At 38.5% G+C, this 22,426-nt stretch overlaps 1 protein-coding gene across 9 annotated transcripts in view; it reads right to left on the bottom strand.

The window, feature by feature from the left end:
- The window catches only part of SYNE2 (spectrin repeat containing nuclear envelope protein 2), a 184,781-nt gene that overhangs the window by 136,271 nt on the left and 26,084 nt on the right, over positions 1-22,426 (bottom strand). For 7 of the 9 annotated variants that reach the window (XM_057416222.1, XM_057416214.1, XM_057416218.1 and 4 more), the window contains exons 3-25: positions 21,675-21,736; positions 20,940-21,035; positions 20,599-20,676; positions 20,417-20,509; positions 18,919-19,100; positions 17,526-17,722; positions 16,956-17,056; positions 16,090-16,191; positions 15,174-15,311; positions 14,108-14,272; positions 12,087-12,199; positions 11,235-11,391; positions 9,416-9,512; positions 9,069-9,256; positions 8,756-8,920; positions 7,326-7,499; positions 5,396-5,551; positions 4,947-5,120; positions 3,621-3,755; positions 3,311-3,466; positions 1,940-2,151; positions 1,598-1,673; positions 404-522 (exon numbers count right to left, since the gene is read on the bottom strand). In XM_057416222.1, the coding sequence (XP_057272205.1) occupies positions 404-522; positions 1,598-1,673; positions 1,940-2,151; positions 3,311-3,466; positions 3,621-3,755; positions 4,947-5,120; positions 5,396-5,551; positions 7,326-7,499; positions 8,756-8,920; positions 9,069-9,256; positions 9,416-9,512; positions 11,235-11,391; positions 12,087-12,199; positions 14,108-14,272; positions 15,174-15,311; positions 16,090-16,191; positions 16,956-17,056; positions 17,526-17,722; positions 18,919-19,100; positions 20,417-20,509; positions 20,599-20,676; positions 20,940-21,035; positions 21,675-21,736 (3,136 nt within the window). Of the gene's footprint in view, positions 1-403; positions 523-1,597; positions 1,674-1,939; positions 2,152-3,310; positions 3,467-3,615; positions 3,756-4,946; positions 5,121-5,395; positions 5,552-7,325; positions 7,500-8,755; positions 8,921-9,068; positions 9,257-9,415; positions 9,513-11,234; positions 11,392-12,086; positions 12,200-14,107; positions 14,273-15,173; positions 15,312-16,089; positions 16,192-16,955; positions 17,057-17,525; positions 17,723-18,918; positions 19,101-20,416; positions 20,510-20,598; positions 20,677-20,939; positions 21,036-21,674; positions 21,737-22,426 lie in introns of those variants that run through there. The other 2 variants (XM_057416220.1, XM_057416221.1) reach the window with 2 other exon arrangements.

Below are 22,426 nucleotides of genomic sequence, written 5' to 3'. Positions count from 1 at the left end.
AGAAGCATATAAAACAGCTGATAAATTGCTCATCTGGCTAATTTTCAAGTATGAATGCCTGCCTGCACACTCTACATTAAGTTTTATGAATGCAAAAATTACAGTTCTTTAAAATTTTGCAATATTTTAAGTTATTAGTAAGGCAGGTACAAATTTTTCTGGCCCAAGAAAAGAGCAGAAGAAGTTTTATAACTTTAAGTGTTCTTGCTAGAAAATCCTAATGGTTGAAGCGTGTAGCTACTGTAGTGCTTTCTTATCAATTACAGAGCAACAATCAGTAAAGTATTCAACAGAGTTCTGAATAGCAAAAGTGTACCCTATGTTTATTACATTCAGTTGATTTATGAATGTCTAGCATAGTATCATCTTTTAATATACATGCATTTTATCCTTTAAAAAATACCTCTCTAATAAAGCTGATACGGATAAATCACTGTCCTCCTCAAATTTCTTTACACAGCTTTCTCCATTATGATGTTTCACATCTGGTTCCAAAACTGTATCTGCAACAGGTCTTGAGGGCTACGTAAAAATAAAAAGGTGACAGTGACCTCTGCATCATGTGTCAATAGTGAAGACCAACAAACATAGAAGACCAATTGCTCAAGTGTTCCACAGGAGATGGGAGATACCATTCATGAATACAAATTGTTTTTAAACTCTATCATGAACCAAAAGAGCAAATTTTTGAACACTTGCAGCCAGGTCATTCATTCCTTCCACAGATAGTGGGTCCTTGGCATGCACAATCCCCTGTGAAAGTTTTTGCTGCAGTTCCATGGACATACATGGGCAAACCACAACTGTCTTCTGCAGCTTTTGTCAGGCTGCTTATATCAAATGCTTTTGCGTATCTCCTGCCTGTATTCCAGCATGCTTTCTACTACTCAATTTGAAGCCAACTGATGTTATACAATTCATACTTTTGATTACCCAGAACAGATTTCATCATTGTATTAGGGACAGTATTAGCAGCCTTACAAGAGATGTTCCTTCTCAATAGCCAATTCCTACATATCTTCAAACTCCATGTAAATGCAGCAGGTCCCTTCCTAGAAATCACCATTCAGAAGGCTGTCTGATGAGCTGTCTTCAGCCTTACTTGCATTAATGTTTACCCTAAATGAGACATCTTCTGTGGCATACAAATGGCGAAGTGCAGCATATTCTCTCCTTGAAGTTATTTCTAAGAAAATACATGTGTTCTGTTTCTCCCTGTATTTTTCTAAGGCAAATACCTCCAACTCCTCACTACTTTAAATCTGTCCTCTGAAAATTGATCAGATTACTGGGACACTATGGAGGATTTGCACTTGAACACAGCTTCACACACGATTCTTGCAGCTGAAAACCACCCTTTAGAAAAATAAAATGCAAAGTTGGAGACATCTCCTCAGATGCCCAGTTCTGTTCCTTGCATGTTACTTTTTAGTATTTACTCAGTCCACATTCCCAAGCACAATGGGTTTTTGACATCTGAGCAGAGGCCTGAGGTCCTTCCACAATAAAAATAGTAAGAGAAATAATCAGTTTTCCTTTTGGCAATGATCTCCCCTAGACAGAGCACTGTTTTCTACAGTAAGTACAGACTTCTTACCTCCTGTACTGAAACAATATCTATTTGTTGAGAAGAACCGGGCTTTTCTCCATTCTCAGAAGCAGTAATGGAGCTCCTATGGTTTAAAAGAAATTTCAGCTGAAGATCAAAACATGAAATACAAGGGGAAAAAGAAATCCTGGCTAATGATTAAAAAACAGTGTATCTGTGATGAAAGGTACTCAAATATTGTACTTGCTAGTTTATGACGCTTAACAGTAAATGTTTAAATGTACAGTTGTCCACAGTAATATACTTGGCAGTACATTTACAGTATCATAAAATCTATCCATATATCTGACTTCAATGAAGCTACAGCACATCAGGCACCGAGTCACCCACCCTTTCTTAGATGACTGTCCTTTTCCAGCTCGAGACAGCAGAGCTGTGTGAGTATCTGCCACAATTTGTTGAATCTTTTCTAGCTTTTGTTCACAGTCTGCAGTCAGTGTCCGTACCCCTGGGACAGTTTCTTCTAATAGTCTTCCCAGTATTTTAAGGTCTTCTAATGACTTGCTAAGTTCCCTCAGGCTGCCTTCATGTGAAAAAAAGGCCTAAACAAAGAAAAGCAAAGAATAACCTTAATGTTAAGTCACACAGATATGCTGTTATTCTCATACAGTTTTTTCTATTTTCATTGTCTTCTCGGATGAGTGCACTTAAAGTGTAAGCTGTCAAACCAGGAAAGAAACATTTATTTTCCCTCAGTTCTTTTTCAAATAGAGCCAGGAACGACATTAGGATTTCTGGCAACACGTTCCCCAGCTTCTTTCACAAGACTATACTGACTCTTGCTTGACTTTGAAATTAAAGTAGGGAAAATTGTAATAACATAATGAGAAGTCCCAAATCCTCCTCACACTGACATGTCTCATTGACAACAGAAGCAGAATTGGAAAACCTATTTTAAATATTTCCCATCAATATTAATACTTCCCATAGTGAAATCAAGATATACTAAACATCTAAGAAAAATATGAGCAGAAGAATGCACCTGAAAACACCTATTTCTCTTTACTCTTGCATACCTAATATTTGCTGATTAGGAATCCATGAGAAGCAAAGACTAAAACTCCACTGAAATCCTTAAAGACCAGAATTTCATCACAGAGCAATTTCTTACCCTTGTAAGTAGTAAACTGGCCAGATCAATGCATCTCAAAGAGCAAGATGAAGTAAAATACTAGAAGCAATGAAGTGTGAAACCCATTGCTTATGTAATATGTAAGATTCACTGTAACTCACACTGGCAAAAGAAACATGAACTTCTGATGTCTAACTCTGTGGCTTATATCACAAACACAGAGGTAAAGGGCAGCTATTACACTGTGAGAAGATACTCTCACTTGAAGGCATCTAACACCATCTGTGCAACTGTAACAAATCAAGGGACTGGCAGAACAGGTAATCATTCTTATCTTTATACTCTGCACAAGTAGATCTGTTTTAATGTTTCAAGGCTGTCACAAAAAAAGAAATGGAAAAAAGATACCATCCACGCAACAATTCTGAAAGTCTGCAAGGAGGCAAACATCTGCAGTCAAAATAGGCAAAGGAATAATTTAGGTGGCCTCCTGGTTATGTATTTATGTAGCAGGCAGAACGAGGGCCATGTTCCACAAATACATGTGGCAATAATGTACCTAAAAAGGAGCAAGGACAGACAAAGTATTCACAAAGAGGAGGTGAGCAGAAAGTGAGTGTGTCAGGTACCTCATGCTCCTTGATGAGCCCTCTGGTTTTATCCATACTTAGGAGTTTCTTCTCTTTGCCTAATTGCTTATTGATTTTTTTTAAAGTTGCATTAAATTTCTTTTTTTCCCTTTCTACTATGAGCTGGAGGCAGGATGTAATTTCATGATGAACTGCCTGCAAAAATCAAACATATTGTCTCTGTGAGGCGGTGAGACACTATTACTAAGTAAATAATCACAGAACACATTGTGACAAAAAAAAATTGTTTTTCAAAGGTGTCAGGCCTAATGAGAACAAACAGTGGATCCTTCTTCCTATATTACCTCACCTCCCATCTTTTACGAACATCTTTACTCTTTTCTTCCACTGACACCTTTTCACAATCTGATGAAATATTTTTCAGTTGTTCAGCTGTTTTCAAGAATTTGTCAAGAGCTTTATTGTCCAGGGAATTATAAAATTCCTGCAAGAAAAGCATCATAATGAAAAAAAAAAAAACCCAGAACTGAATGTAGCTTATTTACCTAAGAAAATTACATGAATAGTACACAAAAACCACCCATAAAACATGCATACCTTGTATGAGGGGGTACAAGACCATTCTGCAGGCAGTATGAGTGTATGCTTTTTGGAGAAAAGTACATGGTTTTCTTGTAGCTGTTCTCTTGCAGGCAAATTCGGTACCAAAAAAAGATTAAGGTCCCTGAACTCTGCCTCATTTCTAGGGAATATACAAGGTCATGTACTCTGCCTGTCAGAGAGAGGGTGACAGGCCTGCATCAGTGCAATGGGGTCCTAGAGACAGTCTGGAGCGAGGCTCGGCGCTGCTCCCAGCACATGACTGCCAAGGCCTCACTGTGCAAGACGAGGCAACACAAATTTGGGCACTTCCATTTTGGTATCTCACTAAGGACCCCCTTCAAGAGATCCAGATTTTGAGATTGGACACTTTCTTTTACTAGTCTGACACTGGGATAAAGAAGAGATTCAATATTTATAATAACACTTTAAAAACCAGTCCAGGAATTCAGGCATAGTATTCTTGGTGGGAATCGTCATTAGTAATAAAGCAATAAAAATGGCTGTAGTTCAGAAGATAAGGAGTTCTGATGGGGTGATGGAGTAATTTAAGACAGGGTCCTGAACTAACTCCTGTACAGACTGACATTTCTACAGAATCACAGAATTATTGTGTTTTGGGCTGGAAGGGACCTTAAGATCACCTTGTTCCAACCACCCTGCCATGGGCAGGGACATCTTTCACTAGTCCAGGTTGCCCAAAGTCCTGTCCAACCTGGCCTTGAATACTGCCAGGTATGAGGCAGCCCAAGTTTCTCTGGGCAACCTGTTCCAATGTCTCAACACCCTCACAGTAAATAATTTCTTCCTTATATCTGTATCTATATCTATATCCACTTTCAACTTAAAGCCATTACACCTTGTCTTACGAATACATGCTCTTGCGTAAAGTTCCTCTCCAAGCTGTCTGCCAAGATAATATATGATAACAGTGTTAAAATCAAAAAACTGAGAAAAGCATTAATAACTATTAAAAAAAAAGCCAGTATTTTTCTCCCTGCGGTACCTTAGACTTTTAGAGACTAAACAGCACTAAGAAATACTCAGATTCAGCTATCTAGGAAAACAAACCCACCTCATATCTTGAAATAGATTCTTCAGGACTGAACTCTTGACTGACAAGTTGCACAGCCTTGGAAATGAAGGCCTCTAGTTCTTTCTGGGATTCTTCAAAATTGAGCAAAGCCTCCTTCTCTGTGGGTCTCTTCTCAGATTTAAACAAGAAGTTATTCATGTCACCCATAACAGCCTTGGAAGAAAGAGACTTTTCAGAACGTGCCCGAGTGTCAGTAATTACATAAAGTTATTGCTTCATAACATCACTCAAGTTTTTCTGGTTGAGATACTGATCTTTGCAATGTTCTTGGTTTTGCCCCAGCAAGAGCCTGGGAGACCAATTCCAACAGCCTTTTCTATTTTACATGACTGACAAGGAGTCTTCATAATCACATAATGCTAAATTTAGAGAAGAGATGTCTGCGTGTATAAAGTACAATAAAAAAGAAATGATAAATAAAGTTGTACCTCTATTTTGTCTTTGGCTTCTTTAATTCGTGCCTGCAGCCCAGCATAAGAATGCTGTTGGGGCAACTGACTTGAAACATTTTGCGTCAGGGATTGCAATCTCTCTTCTGCTGCCACAACTTGTTCTCGGCATGAAGTTCCCCTTGCAGCCAAGCTCTGGTTGAATGAAAAATATTAGAAGCCTCTATGGCATTTATGTCTTTTTGTTTAAAGGAACTGAATGAAAAAGCCAGTCTTGATCATGGATGATCAATATTTGGTCAAATTAAAATCTTATATTCCAATTGTGGTGAGTGGATTGTACTGCAAAATCTCTGTGTAGAGAAAGATGTTTGCTGCCATCCACAGGGGATTCCGTTTGCTGAAACAGTCTGTCAATGTGATCTCTCTCATGTCTTTGCCTCAGAGCCAATTACAAGTATTTTTTAAATATGCGCTCCCATCCACATAGCTTTCCAAATGAATGTACAAACCACACATTTGGATATGCATTGTCTGATCATGAAGTCATCCAAAAGTAAGCACCTATTAAGGCTCTGATTTTCTTGTGGCATTCACTACCAAAAAGCAGGAAGCAGCTGAATATTTTGCATGCAAAAGCCGTGTGCAGTATTTGAATATTTATCATGAAATGTCATTCTGAGAGCTGTTTTTATCTATGAATATTCAACACGTTTTCCTGTTTGAAGTTGTCAGTTAGCATTCTTCTATTGATAATCAGTGCTTTATTCTAGATTTCAACCTATTGTACTGCAGGTAATAAGTGACATGATCTCTTCTGCTCAAAGACACAGAGATACAGTAACAGTCACGTTTTTGGAGGCTGTATTTAGTTACTTCATTGTTATTTAACAAACTACTGTTATACTGCAAAATGAGGCTTATTTTATAAGCATATGCCCATAATTACAAAAATATGAATAGATTCTTTTTGTAGGCTCACACTCATAATTCTGTCGACTAAACATAGTGCAAAAAGGGGCAAACCAAAAGTAAACTAACAGTAATTCTGATTCACAGTTACTGTAAGTGGATTTAATGTACTAAAAAAGATTTCTGCTTAATTTTAGCTCTTAGTCAGAACAGCTCCAGTGATACCTCCCTTCTGGTGGTCATCTTTCTACTGTTAGATTATACTGGCCCTGCTGCAGGAATAGCAAAAGGCAACATAAGACAGTGCTCCACCTTCTCTAGTGCTAAGGTTGGCATCTTTCTTCAGTCTCACCTTCACTGGCAGATGAAGAAAACAAATCTGACATTGTACTGAAGCTAACAAGTTATATGTACATACTGCCACCCGCCATCTGCAGGGGGTAGGGGGTGGGTAGTGATCCCTGGCAGACAAACATGGAAAACAATGGAGACTAGCGGAAGAAATTCATCAGTGCTCACTGCGAATCTGTAGAGCAACTGTCTATATGCCGAGATACACAAATTACCCAGCATGCTCCTGAAAACACTTCGAGTATTCCAGTTTTTGACAGGAAAGCCTTCAATACAGCCAAAGTTGCCTCAAACAGCCTCCCTGCACTGGAAGGTAGGCGCTAGAAAGGACTGTATGACAAGGGGAAATTCTCAGCTTGGCACCCTGCAAAGTTTTAGACTGCTGCAAATGTTGTGCTGGGCAGGGAGTAATTAGTATCACTCTAGAGCAAGCTGCCGATCAGCAGCGCCAATGGCATTTCATTGGCACCTGCCTGTCACCTGGACACACTGATGCTGGAAGATTCATTTATAGCTCATCTGGGAGTGATCCTGAAAAATAACAAAGCACTAGCATTGCTTTGATTTTTTACCAGTGTTACAGCACAAAATCCACATTCATTTCTACTTCACCAGTGATGGCTCATTTTACCCCAGCCATGAATTCCATGCTGAAAGATGAGAATCTGACGAACAGATATTTTAAGCAGTATATTTCCATTTTTACCTGCAAATGTTCCTCCATCTCAGACTCCACAGGCCCCTCATGACTGATCTCACTAAGCAGGCGCCCAGTCTCTGCTGTCCAGCTGTCCACCCTGCCAAGGAGCTCTTCTATTTTCTCCAAGCTCCCTGGAAGTTCTCTGGTCTTTCCAGCAGTATCTGTGCTCTCTTCACCAAGCTATAAACAAAGAGCAGGATAAGATGTTCATTCCTGTCATCAGTTCACGTGTCTCTCCACTACCTTCCTGTAACACACAGTCATCTCTTAGGTTACTTCCCAGCTGTTGCCCCCAACAGGGATCAAAGGACAAGTAAACGCATAAGGCATGTGAGGTTCAGTTTTTCAACTCAGAGGGCAAGTGGAATAGCATAACCTGTTCAAGTGGAATAGCACAAACTGTTTCCCTCCCTTACAAGCAAGCAGCCACAGCCACACTATCATGGAGAACAACTCCTTGGCTGCAGCATCCCCCACCTGGTGCTGGTCAAACCAAGACCAAGGAGCATGCTAACAATTTAATGGTACAGCAGTCACAGGGCAAGCTCAAGCATTTGCCCTTGCCTTTTCATACAAAAAGGTAAGTATTACCTATATTATAGCCACAATGTCCAAAGCAAGGACAGAAAAATAACTCCTGAAGTCTTTAAGGCCTTGTAAGAGTACAAGAGGCCTTTTTATCTCTGCTTTATGAATGTATTTCCTAATAGCACCTCCTACTAAGGGTTTTTCTAGGAAACCCTGGATATCCCCACCCTAGGGAATATGTTTCCTTTGATCTTCTTGCATTCTCACTAAGCTCATCTACAAAGATACTGTAATCTTTTGCCACCATTTAATGTCACAGCAGTACCTTTAATAAAGGTCAGTGAAAGGCTCAGCTTAGAAAATTAAGAGCTCCAATATTCCCAGGCAGAATGAAAATGTCATTCTTGTGAAAGTATTCTAGGAAATTTAATATGTGTAACATTAAGCATGTTGTATAGGAATTTATAGCAGCCTAAAAACCTGCTAAGTGAGCTGGTGTAACATGGCACAACCCTAGAAACATCTATGCTGCAATAATTTCTTTCTACTAGCTGAGGCAGAGATTATAAAATTTAGCAGAGGCTCACTAGCTCTTAACAAATTGATTACTTCCATCTCTAAAACTGAATAAAGAGCTTTATTCTGCAAAAAGATTTCCTTTTATAAGTGGTTTAAAATATTCTATTTAAAAATTTGAACATTTTCCAGTGTGTTATGAAGAGCATTTAACTGAGTCACAAAGACTTAAGAACGGAATGCCCTTGTGTATTCTCTGTTCCCATTTTAAAATAGGCAATAGTGAGTTGACTGAAAGATTTATTCATCTCTGATTAGCAAGCTGTTAAGTCCAGAAAACAGGACTTTGAAGGCTGCATGGCAAAAGAGTCATATGAAACTAATAAACTTACAAACTGTGCTCTCTTGATGAATTTAGCCCATCTCCTGTTCAACTTCTTCAGCTCTTTGGCAATATTCGATCCAACTTGGTCTTTGCTGACTTCAATGAGATAGTTACCAGCTTCATTTAAGGAAGCATGAACCAAATTCCACTTTGCCAGGATCTCAGCAGGGATCTAGACAGAGGCATTGAAATAATTTTAAGCAGAACCCTGTCAGAAGTTTATTTCCAAAATGAAGAACAGAAAAGCAACAACAACCACCACTGTCCTATATAATGCTTTCCATCCAGGAGGCTTCAAAGTATCTCTGTCATTACATTACCTCATTTGGATTCTCATTCCGTTTTTCTTCCAGCCACATCTTTAGCAAATGGATGTTTTCTGTATAATTACTCCAGGAAGATAGGACTTTCTGTAGGGTGGTATTTACATTGGAAATATAGTCTCTGCACACAGAAATCTTTGACTCCACTGTCTTAAAGAGTCTGCTAATTTCTTGAGGATTTCCAGCTAGGACATCAAATAGGGAATAGCGTTATATGTTTGGAAACAGGGAGGTTAATTACATTGAAGCAGTATTTTACACAAAATATAAGAGGGAAGTAAAACTGGTGACAGCACATCAGTTCAAAATAAGAGGTCTTCATACCAGTTTATGTGCACACTTACCTAAGTCAGGACCAGTTATGTTTTTATTTTTCAAATCTTCACAGATGTGAGTAGCAGTTTCTAGCTGTGTTTCAACTCTCTCTTCTTCAATGAAATTCTGCCCAAAGGGAAAAGTAATTCTCATGGGTAACACTAACCCACAAAAAACTAAGTAGGAAATGCAGATTGGGATATATTTCTTTTTTAATATGAGTCCAAAACCTGCCATTAAAAGTGAATTGAGCAAAGCCCATTCAGCAACTCATTTGCACCCTGTAGTCTTAAAAAGACCTAGGCTTTTTTCTGCACAGAGAGTAACTTAAATGAGAATATTAATTCCTCAATGCCATTGTCTGAGTCATAGGTTTGCATGAATCAGGGTTGCTTATTTCAAAAAGTTACAGCCCTAGGGCAATACTTATAAATGGTATCTAGAACAAGTCAGGCAGAATTTAGTCACCTACATCAGAAAAGTGATGAAAAGTAGGTTTCCCTGCATGCACAGAAATATTGACATGTCTAGTTCCTACCACAGATCAAGCAAGGTCCAAACTGGGGATGGAAAGAGTGAAAGAGGAAGAAATGGGAGCAGAGGAGGGGACTTCTGCTTTGAACATTCAACCCAGGGAAGAAGGGTTGATTCTCAGCCCCACTCTGAGTAGCATCTCATGCTAGAGCTCCTCATTTCTACAAATGCCCTATCCAGCAGGCTAAAGAACAACCTCTGCTGTGACCATGACAAACCTGGGCCACCACGCCACCACTCAGCCAGGACTGCACATCATGAGACCAGAAGAAGAGCCAGCAAGAAGCCTTAAACTCCTTGGGAAAGCTCTATATTCTACCAGCCTGAGAAAGACCACAACTGTAGAAATAACATGAGCCATGAACCACAACTGTAGAAATAACATGATTAAGTATTTATTAAACCAACTGAATCAAGAAACTCAGCACAGATTTAAGTCTGTACTCCCATCTCACCAGAGGGAAGGTTAATACTGCTCAGGAAAACCGATATTTATACAACCTCTTGCTGTCTCTTTCCACAGTTCTAACGCTGGTATAATTCCTGCTAATTTAACTAGTGATGTGCCACTCTGAAAAGCCTCTGAGAAACTCTTAAAATGGAATTCACAAGGAGTCCCATTAACTAGAAGTGGAACAAAATTGATGGCATAGCATTTTCACATCTCTGCCTCTGTTCTTTATGCAGTATGCTTAGTCAATATTTGGGGTAGGGTAATCCAGTGCCTCCTATAAGTCTACATGTGACATCATTTTAATAATTTGAGCCCAGAAGCTGAGCTAAGCACAAAATGAACCAAGGCAATTCATATTCACTACGAAGCATAAGGAGGTAAAGAAGCTGGGAAAAGGAAAAGGCAACAGCAAAATGCAGCATTAACCAGCATTGTGAATCATAGTTGGCTTTGAAGATAGGAACTACAGAACTACCCCAGAGAGGTGTGTGTTGATTTAAGCTAGGGAAGGGCTGCTACTGCTGGTTCTATCATCTAGAAAGAAAGAAAGAAATTTTCACAATAAAGAATAAAAAAGGACAGAGAGAAAATTACAGTCACAGCTTGCTCTATTTCTCCAAACTAAAGAAAGAACTCTCATTCAGAGTAAAATGGGAAGATGCTGGGGGGGGGGGGGGGGGGAAGAAAACTTCTATAGAAGTCTACCTGTCCTTCTTTACATAAATTCCAGATTTCACAAGTTTGCCATTCTTCTATCAACTACTGTACTGTCTTCCAATGAAGACAGACACAAACTTGACTCAAAGAGAGGTGGGAAGAAGAATTATTGTCAGGGTGTGATATATATATTTTAAACTTACATTCCAACTTTCCAGCAGTGATTCCACAGAGTCTTTTGTACCATATTTCATGTCCCAGATATTTAGCTTTAACATCACCTCATTGGCTATAGCTGAGCACAGTCCATAGTGGTATTCAAGAAAGGCGCTGAAGTTTGTGAAACGAATATTGCTGAATCTGCAAACAGTGAAACATTCTAAAAGTTGATTCAAAATCATTGGATATAGAAAGCATTAATGGATAAGGTTTTTAGCTTAAAAACCCCAAATTACATATATGTAAACATTATTTTGATATGACAAGAGTAAAATTTTAAGATAATGACAGTTCATTTTTTTAAGTAGCAACAATTTTGAGTTAATATTGACTGCTCAATTTATGAAAAACCTTAAATACCCAGAAAAGGAGCATCTGCCATCTGTATGTCAAAGTGTCTCAGGTTACGGACATAGATTCACTGGTCATTTTTTAAAATATCCTCCAACAGATATATGGGGTTGCACAACCTGTAGATCTCAGCGATTTTAAAAGGTGGAAGTTAGAAATTTCAAAATCCCCCTGAGAAATTTTCACATACAAAATATTCATGTTTCCTACCCCTAATGGATGTTTCCTATCCACACTAGAAAAAGGCATTTAAAAAGGTCCTGTTGATGAGCCCCATTCTGTACACATAATTAGACATTCACTGGACCAATAAGTGAATAAGTAAGTGCCTGCTCCACTTAACAGTTAATCCATGCTTAGGTGGAAAATGCTGTTTTCCTGCAAGGCATGGATAAATTATATGCTTTTTTCAGAATAGCAGAGCAAGTCAATAGCAGAGTTAGAATACAACACAGTCAAAGTAGCAGGAATATGAAGATCACAACCTTCTTTTCATTTCCTCTAACTTTTCAGGCAGGACTAGTGGGGTATTCTTCTCATCTTCATTCTTAAATGACTGAAGGGCATCCAAATGAGAATCAAAACAATCCATCAAGCCCTGGGGAGAAAAAGACATGGTAAGCCTTTCATGTTAATTCTAGAGTCTTACATCCGGGAATCAGCAAGTCACCTGCCATTAGAGTGAGAGCTATTAAGAACTAGCCAGCACAAGACAATATTTCAGTGTCTTTACTCATAAAAGTACAATGCAAGTATTTCTCTCATCACCTCATAAAGTGCATATTTAGTGCAGTACTGCCTGATTTCTCTTAGCACTATGCATCTAGTTAAGAAACGTTAACCAACACTACCCATCCTATCAGTTTTTTCTGCACTTTCATAAGGGCAGGCTGTGATAGGACAAAGGGGGGTGGCTTTAAGCTGACAGAGGATAGATTTAGATTAAAGGAAGAAATTCTTTACTATGAGGGTGCTGAGATACTGGAACAGGTTGCCCAGAGAAGCTGTGGATGCCCAAACAAACCTATTATGTCACTCCTATTGCTTAATACTTTATCTGATTGCTCAATAAATTTCCATCTAAAACCATGCTGATGGCATATCACAGTAATCTTCTGATGGCCAGTTTCACATGACTGGGAAATATTTTACAGGCACGTGTCTGAGCACCAAATTTGCTATGTAAAAATCAAGCATAAAATGCATTGCACAGAATATACACATATTCGTAAGTGGCATAAAAAGAAGTATGTTTAAAGTTCATTTCTATGTAATACAACCTGCCAAAACATGTTAATGGAAATGGCTACATCCTGGGGCAGCCCTCAACCCCAAAAGTAGTGCACATATTTTAAATCCTTGATTTTGTAACCTTAATACTATTACAGTCAGACAGTTATGAACATTGGCAGGTAATCTGATGGATCTTAAGAGAAAGTAAAGTTTCCATTATAAGGCACCACCTTGGCAACAAGATCCCTACATGAGACATACTGGAAGGCCTGACTAGAGGAAAGGTGGGGGTTGGGGTGGAGAATTCTCAGCAGAATGCCTTCCCATTAGGAAAAGTGGGCTTGACAGGAATTAAGTGTCTTGGGTTTCTTCTTAAGGAACTTAATGATTTTATATACATGTTCAATGGGAAAGAAGAACCCCTAAAACAATGATATCCCTATCTCATTCTTAGAAATGCCAGAACTACTGAGGCTGAACAATATAAATCATAGATAAAATGGCTGAAGTCTGGCAAACCTGTTACCAGTTAAAAAACATCTCTCATATAAGGAACTGACTAGCAATAGTAAAAAGAAGTGACGTTACCAAGCCACTCAAGAACCTCTATTTCCCATTCTTTCAAATTCTCTTTAAGGACATGCCACGAAAACATCCAGCTTCTCCCCATTCATTTAAAAAAAAAAAAAACAAACTATGACGATCAACCAGGCATCAACACATCTACTCTTTTCTGATTTTTCAGACTCAAAAGGACATTTAAACTATTATCAGTGCAATGATTAAAAGATCAGAATAAATCACCTGCGTGGTTATCAAAATACCTCCTATTGCTTTGAATGGAATTACAGAGTGATTCAGCAAATACTTAACTTTCAACACACAAACTTTGTGAACTCACTGGAATGTAACCCTGAGCCCAAGTGCTTTTCTGAACAGGTATGCACTAAGCATAAAGATAAGGATGCAATTACCCTATGTTACTACCTAACAAACAAACGAGTTGCAGGAACCACATAAAAAGAATACCTTAATTTACTCGTTCAGATAGCATTCAAATTTAATTTCACCCCAGTGAAGTCAAAAACCTTCCTTATAGACTCATGAAGTGACTTCACAACATTCATCATTGTTCAAAGGTATGCTCATAAGAGCTTTTACTCTTCAGAAGATAAACATATACACACCACTACCTAAATGTCAAACAGCAATTCCATAACAAGTACTTTGCTAGGTCAGACTGTGGCAGAATGTTCCGTTGTGATCAGCATACCTTAAATATTACAATGATTTCTCTGAAGACAAACATTGCTTTAAATGGGTGCTGTAAATCAGGCAAATCTTCTGCCTCCAGATGTTCTACTTCCTGAAGCCAAGCCTCAATGCTATCCAGAGGGGAGGGCAACATCTGGTCTAGCTTCACTTTCCATTCATTAATCTTAAAAAGAAAACCAAATGATTAAATTTCTCACTATTATTGTCTTTCCCATCCCTAAGATAGTGATATAAACTCCATAAACTGATGCTCAAAACATCCCAGGGAAAAAAAAAAAATACAACAAAACAAAACAAATAAACACCTGTCACCACTGAGAAAAGGGAGCTTCCAATGAAGTCAGCTGCTAATCAGCTATGTTTACCTGAGACCCAGGTTTGATCTTCAGCCTGTATTCTCTGTAAATACTACAGAAAATTTGGCAGTTGATATCCTTGGCTGGTGACCATCTCAAGGCCCAGCAACAGGTAAATTTACAGTAAACTAGTTGCAGAACAGAGGCAAAACAGGGATGCTCTGGACAGCCTTCATCATGGGCGTGACAGGAGAACATCCTTAAAGAGCATTACCAGCAAGGACCACTACATCCCCACTCATGGCAGATGGAGATGACAGAGTCAAACTCACTGCAAAGCACTGACCAATCAGATTTCACTATATCACTATCCATGCCACGGGTAAGAATATATTAACACACTTCTACCAGCTGCATCATTATCTGAGCCATAATTATGTCCCAAAAGAATTAAAGCATAGATTGGCCAAAAACTTTGATCAGAAGAGTGCTTAAAGATGATCAGGTGCAGGCCATTTTTTGCAGAGGTTTCAGAGTCCTGAGGCTCAAGATTCAGAAGGGAAATACAAAGTCATCTTCTGCCTCCTCTCAGCCACTGTACACCACTCAATTTGTCTGGACTTCAGGTTCAGGGTCAATACCTCTTTTACCAATCCAAATAAAGCATCACCTCCCCACTTCTCCCTGTGCAAGTTTCTGGGGTAAACTTAGGCTTCTCCATTAAACATGCTCATGATGGTAACAAGGTGAGCTAAAAATGCCTCTAACCTGAGAGATCAGTTTATCCCACTCTTCTATTATCTGCTGCTGGCCTTCACTCAGCTCAGCTTCACTTCTTTTTGATGACAACACAGGCAGAAAGGGTTTTTTTCCTTGGTTAAATGCTTCTGTAAATGACATCATTTCCTAGGGATAAAAAGAAAAATTAATTCATGGAAGAAGACTTCAGATACAAGCTCATGAAGCCAAGCACTGCCTTTGAACAAGTTAGTATGACTTCCATTAACTTCAAAGGGTGTGATGCACAGGAAGGCAAGATGGAAGAGGCAAAGCTGCCTCCAGACAGTATTTGTGTCTGAAATTATAGGTGCCATTCACTAGCAAAATCTGTATTTAATATAATGTCAGTGCAGTCAAGTCATGGTTCTCCCCTCCCACCAGGCAAAGGGGAAAATTCCTCCCCTCACTGTCCCCCATGGGCCATTTTATTACAAACTCTGGCTACAATATAAACTAAAGGAAATTTTACTTCAATACAATCTACAGCAAACATTTCAGCTACTACCCAACATTAATTGGGTAAAACCTACTGTTATTATTATCACAGAAATGGTGAAGGTGACCCTGTAAAGGACTTGCGTGTTGAGTTTTGTCCAAGTCTTCAACTATGTCAATTAAGACACTAATTTAATCACTCAAAAAAAACTCCAAAAAACCCTTTCTCTGTTCAGAAACCAAGCAGCACATCTTTTCCCTAACAATAAGGATTTTATCCTACCCTTCCCTTTGATAAGTGCCCTTAATCAGATGAGGACACTTATCAAATTCATTGCCAGATTTCCAGCTCTTGTTTAAAAGGTTATTTAATGCTTCTATTTAGGCAATGAAGATGAAAAATATTAAAAATGTTCCCAGAAACATATATTCTTTTCACAGAAGCAGTTAAATATGAAACGCAACTTACTTTGTACTTCTGATAATATGTCTCACTCTCTGTATCGATCAGCAACTTCGCTAACTTCTTCTCCTGTGCAGCCAACCAGCTCTTGGCCTGTCTTACTATTTCCTGGTAATAAGAACAGAAAATTTCATTTTCCCATTTTGAAAGCCTTGTTTTTAATTGACATTGTGCCATTAAAACAGCACATATTGAGCATATGATAAACCCTGTTCAAAGCTATTTTAAAAAAAACAGTAATTCCTTGGACTCTAATGAATTTTAGGTCAGCCACTATTATAGAGCAAGGCCAAAGTTTTAAACCTGGCACCTTGATACATAAAGGCATCTGAAAAGAGACTGACTGCAGTCCTGCCAAAAGGAGGTTATCAGTATGGAGATATGTGAATAACTAATTGATACATAAGCTCTTACAGGAGAATATAGGGAACAGAAAACTTGTTTTTTTCAACCAGGGTAATCTATGAGAGACAATTTCTGTCCAGTTTACATGTGAGCTATTAAATTTAAAGCTGGTTGTTTTGCACATTTGCAAATCTGTCTGCCTCTACCCTAGAGGTAGACAGACTAGACTTCAGAGCACACATGAAGACAACGAGGCTTGAAAATGTCCTTTGCAATAGCTAAATGAAAAAAACAACACAACCTGCACAGCATTTCCACATATATCATCAAATATCTATTACATTGAGTCCTGACTACCACAAAAGAGCATCAGAAGATTCAAGCCAATTCAGCCCTGACAATAGCTGTGTCAGAAGATCTACTATCTGTTGTTAGGTTAGAAACTGGACAAAGACAGTACTGATATTCTTGACATCCATGATACATGTTCATTTAAAAGCGCCTCAGTGATAAACCATATGACATACCTGCATGTCTTCTTCAGACTCAGGAGAATTCCTGGAGTATTGCAAAAACTGAGCCACATAAGTCATGATGGATTTTTCATCTGGATTCATAATGTCAACATCTACAAGAGCCAATACACCATTTACATAATCATGCAGCCTTCTAGGCCTGATCATGTAATTACACGCTATGCTGCAGGTACTAAAACACATTACCATAAACATGTTTATTTTACAGCATCTCAGTTAACATACCACTGACAGAAATTAATGTGTAGTGAACATTTTTTTCCTTGGGAATATTTTAATATAGCATGATCAAAAATTGAAAAAGTTTCTCCCATGAACAGGAAAGTTTCATACCCTTTCTTATGCATATTGTTCCTGCATTTACTACCAATTCAAAAATCCTAAAAATCCTAAGTGCAGTTGGCGTTATAATATAAAGAATCTCAGGTTTGAACACTACAGTAAAGAACAATGTTCCATTTCAAACTTAAGCAGTCTTTTCCTGCATTACAAGTCCACACATACAGGATTATATTAATCTCACTCTTGATTACAATGATTAAAAAAAGGCAAATTGTTTACCTTCAGGTTCAAGAAGCCGTGGAATATTCAGCTCCAGTTCTGCAATTCTGAAAGCCTCTTTCAGGTTTTCTTTATTGCTTCTAGCTTTTGCCTTCTCCAAATCAACTAGACCTGGTCGTAAGGTCTGGATAATGGCTAAAAAAGGGAGACCACTTCTCCAGCTTGACCTGAAATCGGTCACATTGATAGAGCCGTGCCTATCCCCAAAATGATTAGAAACAAAATGTTATAGTCTGTTTCCTCGGATGTGTTAAGTACAAATTTAGAAATAGAACATACATTCAAGAAAATGGAGTATGAACCAAGGAGTTATTGAGAACTTCTGCAGATGCTTCATCAGACAACAATAGAGCCAGTATTATCAATGGCTACAATTACATATTTTATACTTTTTTTGCAAAATAACTCAATCGTTTTATCTTATGTAGCATTCTGAAGATGAACTCTTGTTGATCCAACATCCTTTCTGAACATCACATTGGAGCTCAGTATCAATGTATTCTATGGGATGGAAAAACAACTAGAAAAGCACTGAAGAACGTGTAGGTATTTGTCTGTAAATGCACTGAGTACCAGAATCATCTCTGCCATTTTAGAAAATACAGACCTTAAAACTGATCTACCTCTGCAAGAAAAATATTTTTTCCCTTATTTAGCTTAGTGTCTTTAAAACATCTTCTATTAAGTGGTGCCTGGACAGTGTTCTGAGGTGTCCAGCTCTGCAAACCACAGTGAATTCTGGGACAACTTTCCAGAAACAGCCTCCATATTGTGAGTATGTTATCGAATGGAAAAGAAGTGGGGTTTTGGGTGACCAAATTTAGTTACAGAACAATGGGCCAGGACTTACAAGATTTGTTCCTTTACCAAAAGCTACAGTATGCACTGATAATAAAATCATTCAACACAATCACAGTTCAGAAAGGATGCTACAGGACAGACAGCAATATTGCTGAGAAACAAGCAATGCTGTGTTTTGACAGAGAAACAAGAGACGTAGGAAATGCAGAGGGCCTACATTTTCCATCAGAAAAGAATAAAAAGAATTGAGACTTTGTGAACCAGTGCCAACCATGAGGATTAAGGCTAGTAAACATTCTACTGAACTTACTACACAGAAGCTCCTAAAAGAGAAAACCCAAACAACTCAATTTACATTGTGGTATCTTATTAGTAGGATTAGCTTCACATTATTATATTTAAAGGGCTCATGTCAAAACATTTAAGGCCTGATTGATGCTAAAAGTACTGGTAACAACATGTAAAAATTTAAAGGATTTTCTGCTAAGCTGTCACTAATATGTTTAAAAACTGGGGAAATATCACCACATTTAGAGGAAAACAGTAAATACAACTTGTAATATATTATTTGTAAGTCTTGGATGAAACTTACAGTGAACACTGTTCTTTTGCCCACAGCAAAAGAGCCTTTGTAGCAGACATCTTCCACCGTTCCTTAATTTTAGCACTTTTCTTAGCTGATCGGCTTGCCTTTGGAGAGGAGTCAACAGCACTTGAACAACCAAGTGAAGGCTGACTGTAAGTACAAGCAAGTGTCCTGGCAAGTTCTTCAATCTGTCAGAGATGATGAGAGAGTTAATCAAGCTTCAGTGAAAAATTACAACGACAACATTGGCAGAAAAATCACAGACAATTGGAAAGAACTCAGTCACAGCTGTACCATTAGTACTCTGCCCCCAAAGATCAGATCAGGTTTTTTTATCTGTTCAATCTAAATCATTTCGCGCTGTATTACCATCTTCAGGTGATTTTTTGGCAGGAAATATTCATCCAAAGACTTCCATATGGGTACCAGTAATGGACCTCTCAACTCAATGCACTTTTCCACTCCTCCTAGCAGTGAAAGCAGCCTCTGGCAGCTGGGTTTTGTGTTGTCAACAGTGTCATGTATTAGGTGTGCCCAGAGTTTGCCTGCTCACTTGGAGTGCAGGAAAGATCTCAACAGACCTCAGAGATCTGCATTTGGTTAGAGAAGCTTGGTTTTGGTAAAAAGATAATGCACAGTCTACTTACAGTACAACAATCTTCAACACCAAAGTACCTTTACCAAGAAAAATGTAGGCTACAATAATGTTAAAATAACTTTGCTTCTTAGTGTTCTCCTGAGCCCCAGTCACCAGTTCACCCCCAGCATGCCCATATTAATTCACTGCTGTGTTCTTGCTAGAAGACAGTTTGGCTCCATCATCCTCTAGAGTCCCACAACATGATTAAAGCAACACCATGTGCTTTCAAAGATCGCCATAAACTCATGCCATGCAAGATACAAGCTCAGTATCTTGTATAAGACACATCACTGTGACAGCCTCCATGTTATTTCAGGCACTGCCACTTGTAAGTGCCTGCCAAAACAATTCTGCATGTAAGCATTCTGCCTCCAGCTGCTACATCTTTGACCTGAATGTGGAAGTGACCACAACGTGAAATTCATCAATCTACATAAAATCAGACATCTATATTTGTATTATCTGGTCTCTCTAGTCTCTGTTTCTTGCAAATCCCCCAACAAAGTTCCTGCAAGGAAGGGTTTGAATGCAGGCTGTATTCAGCCTACATATCATCACAGGCCTTATACAGGCAAAGTTTGGCCTACTTTTTAATTGGCTACTTTAAAAAAAACTCAGTATCTTTTCTTCTTAACATTTGCAGCTAGATAGCATTCATCAATTAGGCTGCAATCGTTGCATTGGTGAAGCAGCTAAGAGACACACGGAAGATGTACTGGTGCATCTCCTCCCTGAGCCATTACTTCCAGATCTCAGAATATAATCTTCTCCTTTGTACTAACTCATTTTTCAACCACGTTTAGTCAACACATTTTTGTGTTTCTCCCCTCTACTAAAATTCTCTTGCATCACTGAAATACTTACGTGAAAATGAAATATAATTGTCCAAATTAGGCCAAGCACAATGGAAGGTTTTCCTTCAATAATGTCAGCAACATGAATATTTATGAGCTTGAGCTACAGGAAAAAAAAGGATCATTGTTAACAAAGAAAATGTTCCACCAGCTAAACTGTCTTTAGTTGTGAATTTGGAAGTTAATACTCACTGATCTGCTCTTTAAAAATGTCAAAGCATTTTCTATGTTACTTCTGCACTGGAAGATATTAAATCCTTTTTCCCGTGGCTGTAAAGCAGAAAGAACAGGTTACACCCTCAGTTGTAAAAACTCATTTTATTTTATATTTTGATAAGGGAGGTCCTACAAAGATTCACAAATTACTTTGGATCAACTTATTCCAGTGTGTTTCAGTGTCAGTGGTATAAGTTACTTGCAGAAAGCTCTATGACTCCAGAGGGATCAATCATATGATTACAATTAAGCATACCCAGAAATCTTTGCTGGATTTGATGAAGGATTGAGGTATTATTTTTACTACTCTGTCTTACCAGATGTTGACCTGAAAGCACTTCCAACAGATCCAAAAGCAAATGTCCTTGCTGTATGTCTGTATAGAGGTCTGAGATAACATAAGGAGGTGTATGCTGCAAAATAAATTTCAATGCTTGTCACACCATCTTTTGTCATTTTGACTTCAACATGCTACAGAACATCACAGGTTACTCTGCTGTTAAAAAAAATTCTTAGCATCCTTTAATTTTTCAATACAGTGAAATATAAATCCTACATCTAACCAGCCATATCCTGCTTCTATAACCCATTATTACATTTGTCTCGTATTCCCTTTTGCCTTACCTCTGTATTTTATAAGGGTTATTTAGGCATCATTTGTACTTTCCAAGGAGGCATGTGGCAAAAGACCCCAAAACTCTGACAAAGGGAAAGGTGCAAGGTCCTGCGTTTGGGTCAGGACAATCCCAAGCACAAATACAGACCCCCATAAAACCCCGAAACATGTGCCACAATCTAGCACAAGTTTTTTTATTTCACCACATCAGCAAGAAAGATACTATTCTCTTCTTACAGAACACCTTACGAATGTCCTTGGACAATCACCAGAACAATGCTGTTGCACCTATAAAACAAATGCTTTCCATAGGCTGTTTTTCCAGGCAGTACCTAATAATCTTTAATGTTTATTTCCAAAATTTTTAATCTCCAAGCAGCACATCTGAAGCAAAAAAGGCAAAAAGCATGTCTTTCTTAAAGAATCCCCTTCTTACCTTTGCCAATATTGAATTTATCCAGCTAGTGAAGGTTTTCTTCTGTGTAAACTCTCGCTGCACTGGGGGGGTGGGGCATGGGGAAGAAGAAATCAACGATTAATGGAAAAATTATCTGGTTTTATTTCTCTTTCTCAAAAAGATACATGGCATCCATCTCACACCTAAGGTCAGATATTAAGAGATATTTAATACCGCTTTATTTCAACTCTTATTTTAGAGCTGGTATTTTCTTGCTTGCACTGCAAGGACCTCTACAACCAGCAAGCGTACTTCTACTGAATACAGCAAAGAGCAACTAATGAAGATTTTCCCAAAAGTTCAATAAAGGCAAACAGTGTTATAAACACATAATTCTACAGAGCAATACATGTAGAATAACTCCATCCATTCCTATGTATTTCTTGTAAGGCTCAAGGATATCATCAGTACAAGATCCATCCTGAAATCTGGGAAAAGCCATTAATGTGGTTGGGTGAAGAGACCAATGGAGGGAGGCTGGCGTCAGGTGATAAATGCAGACCTGTGGGTGAAGCCAAGGAATGGGATGTCTTGCCTAACTGAAAGGCTGGGGAGAGTTATTAGGCTGTCATCTGTGAATATACCCTCTATATCCTTTCCAGTGCTGGGCCTTCCCTAGGGTATACAGACCATTAATCTGGCCAGAAAGGGGCACATGGGGTCTTAGAATAAGAGGGAAGAAGGAGGAAATGCTGGATCTCATGCCCCAGTAAAAAAAACAGTGAAATGGG

This window comes from Pezoporus wallicus, unplaced genomic scaffold, assembly GCF_028554395.1.
Source record: "Pezoporus wallicus isolate ANWC-B61680 ecotype Strahan unplaced genomic scaffold, APGP_CSIRO_Pwel_v1 scaffold_2146, whole genome shotgun sequence".
Classification (NCBI taxonomy): domain Eukaryota; kingdom Metazoa; phylum Chordata; class Aves; order Psittaciformes; family Psittacidae; genus Pezoporus; species Pezoporus wallicus.
This window is presented reverse-complemented; position numbering and strand designations above follow the sequence as displayed.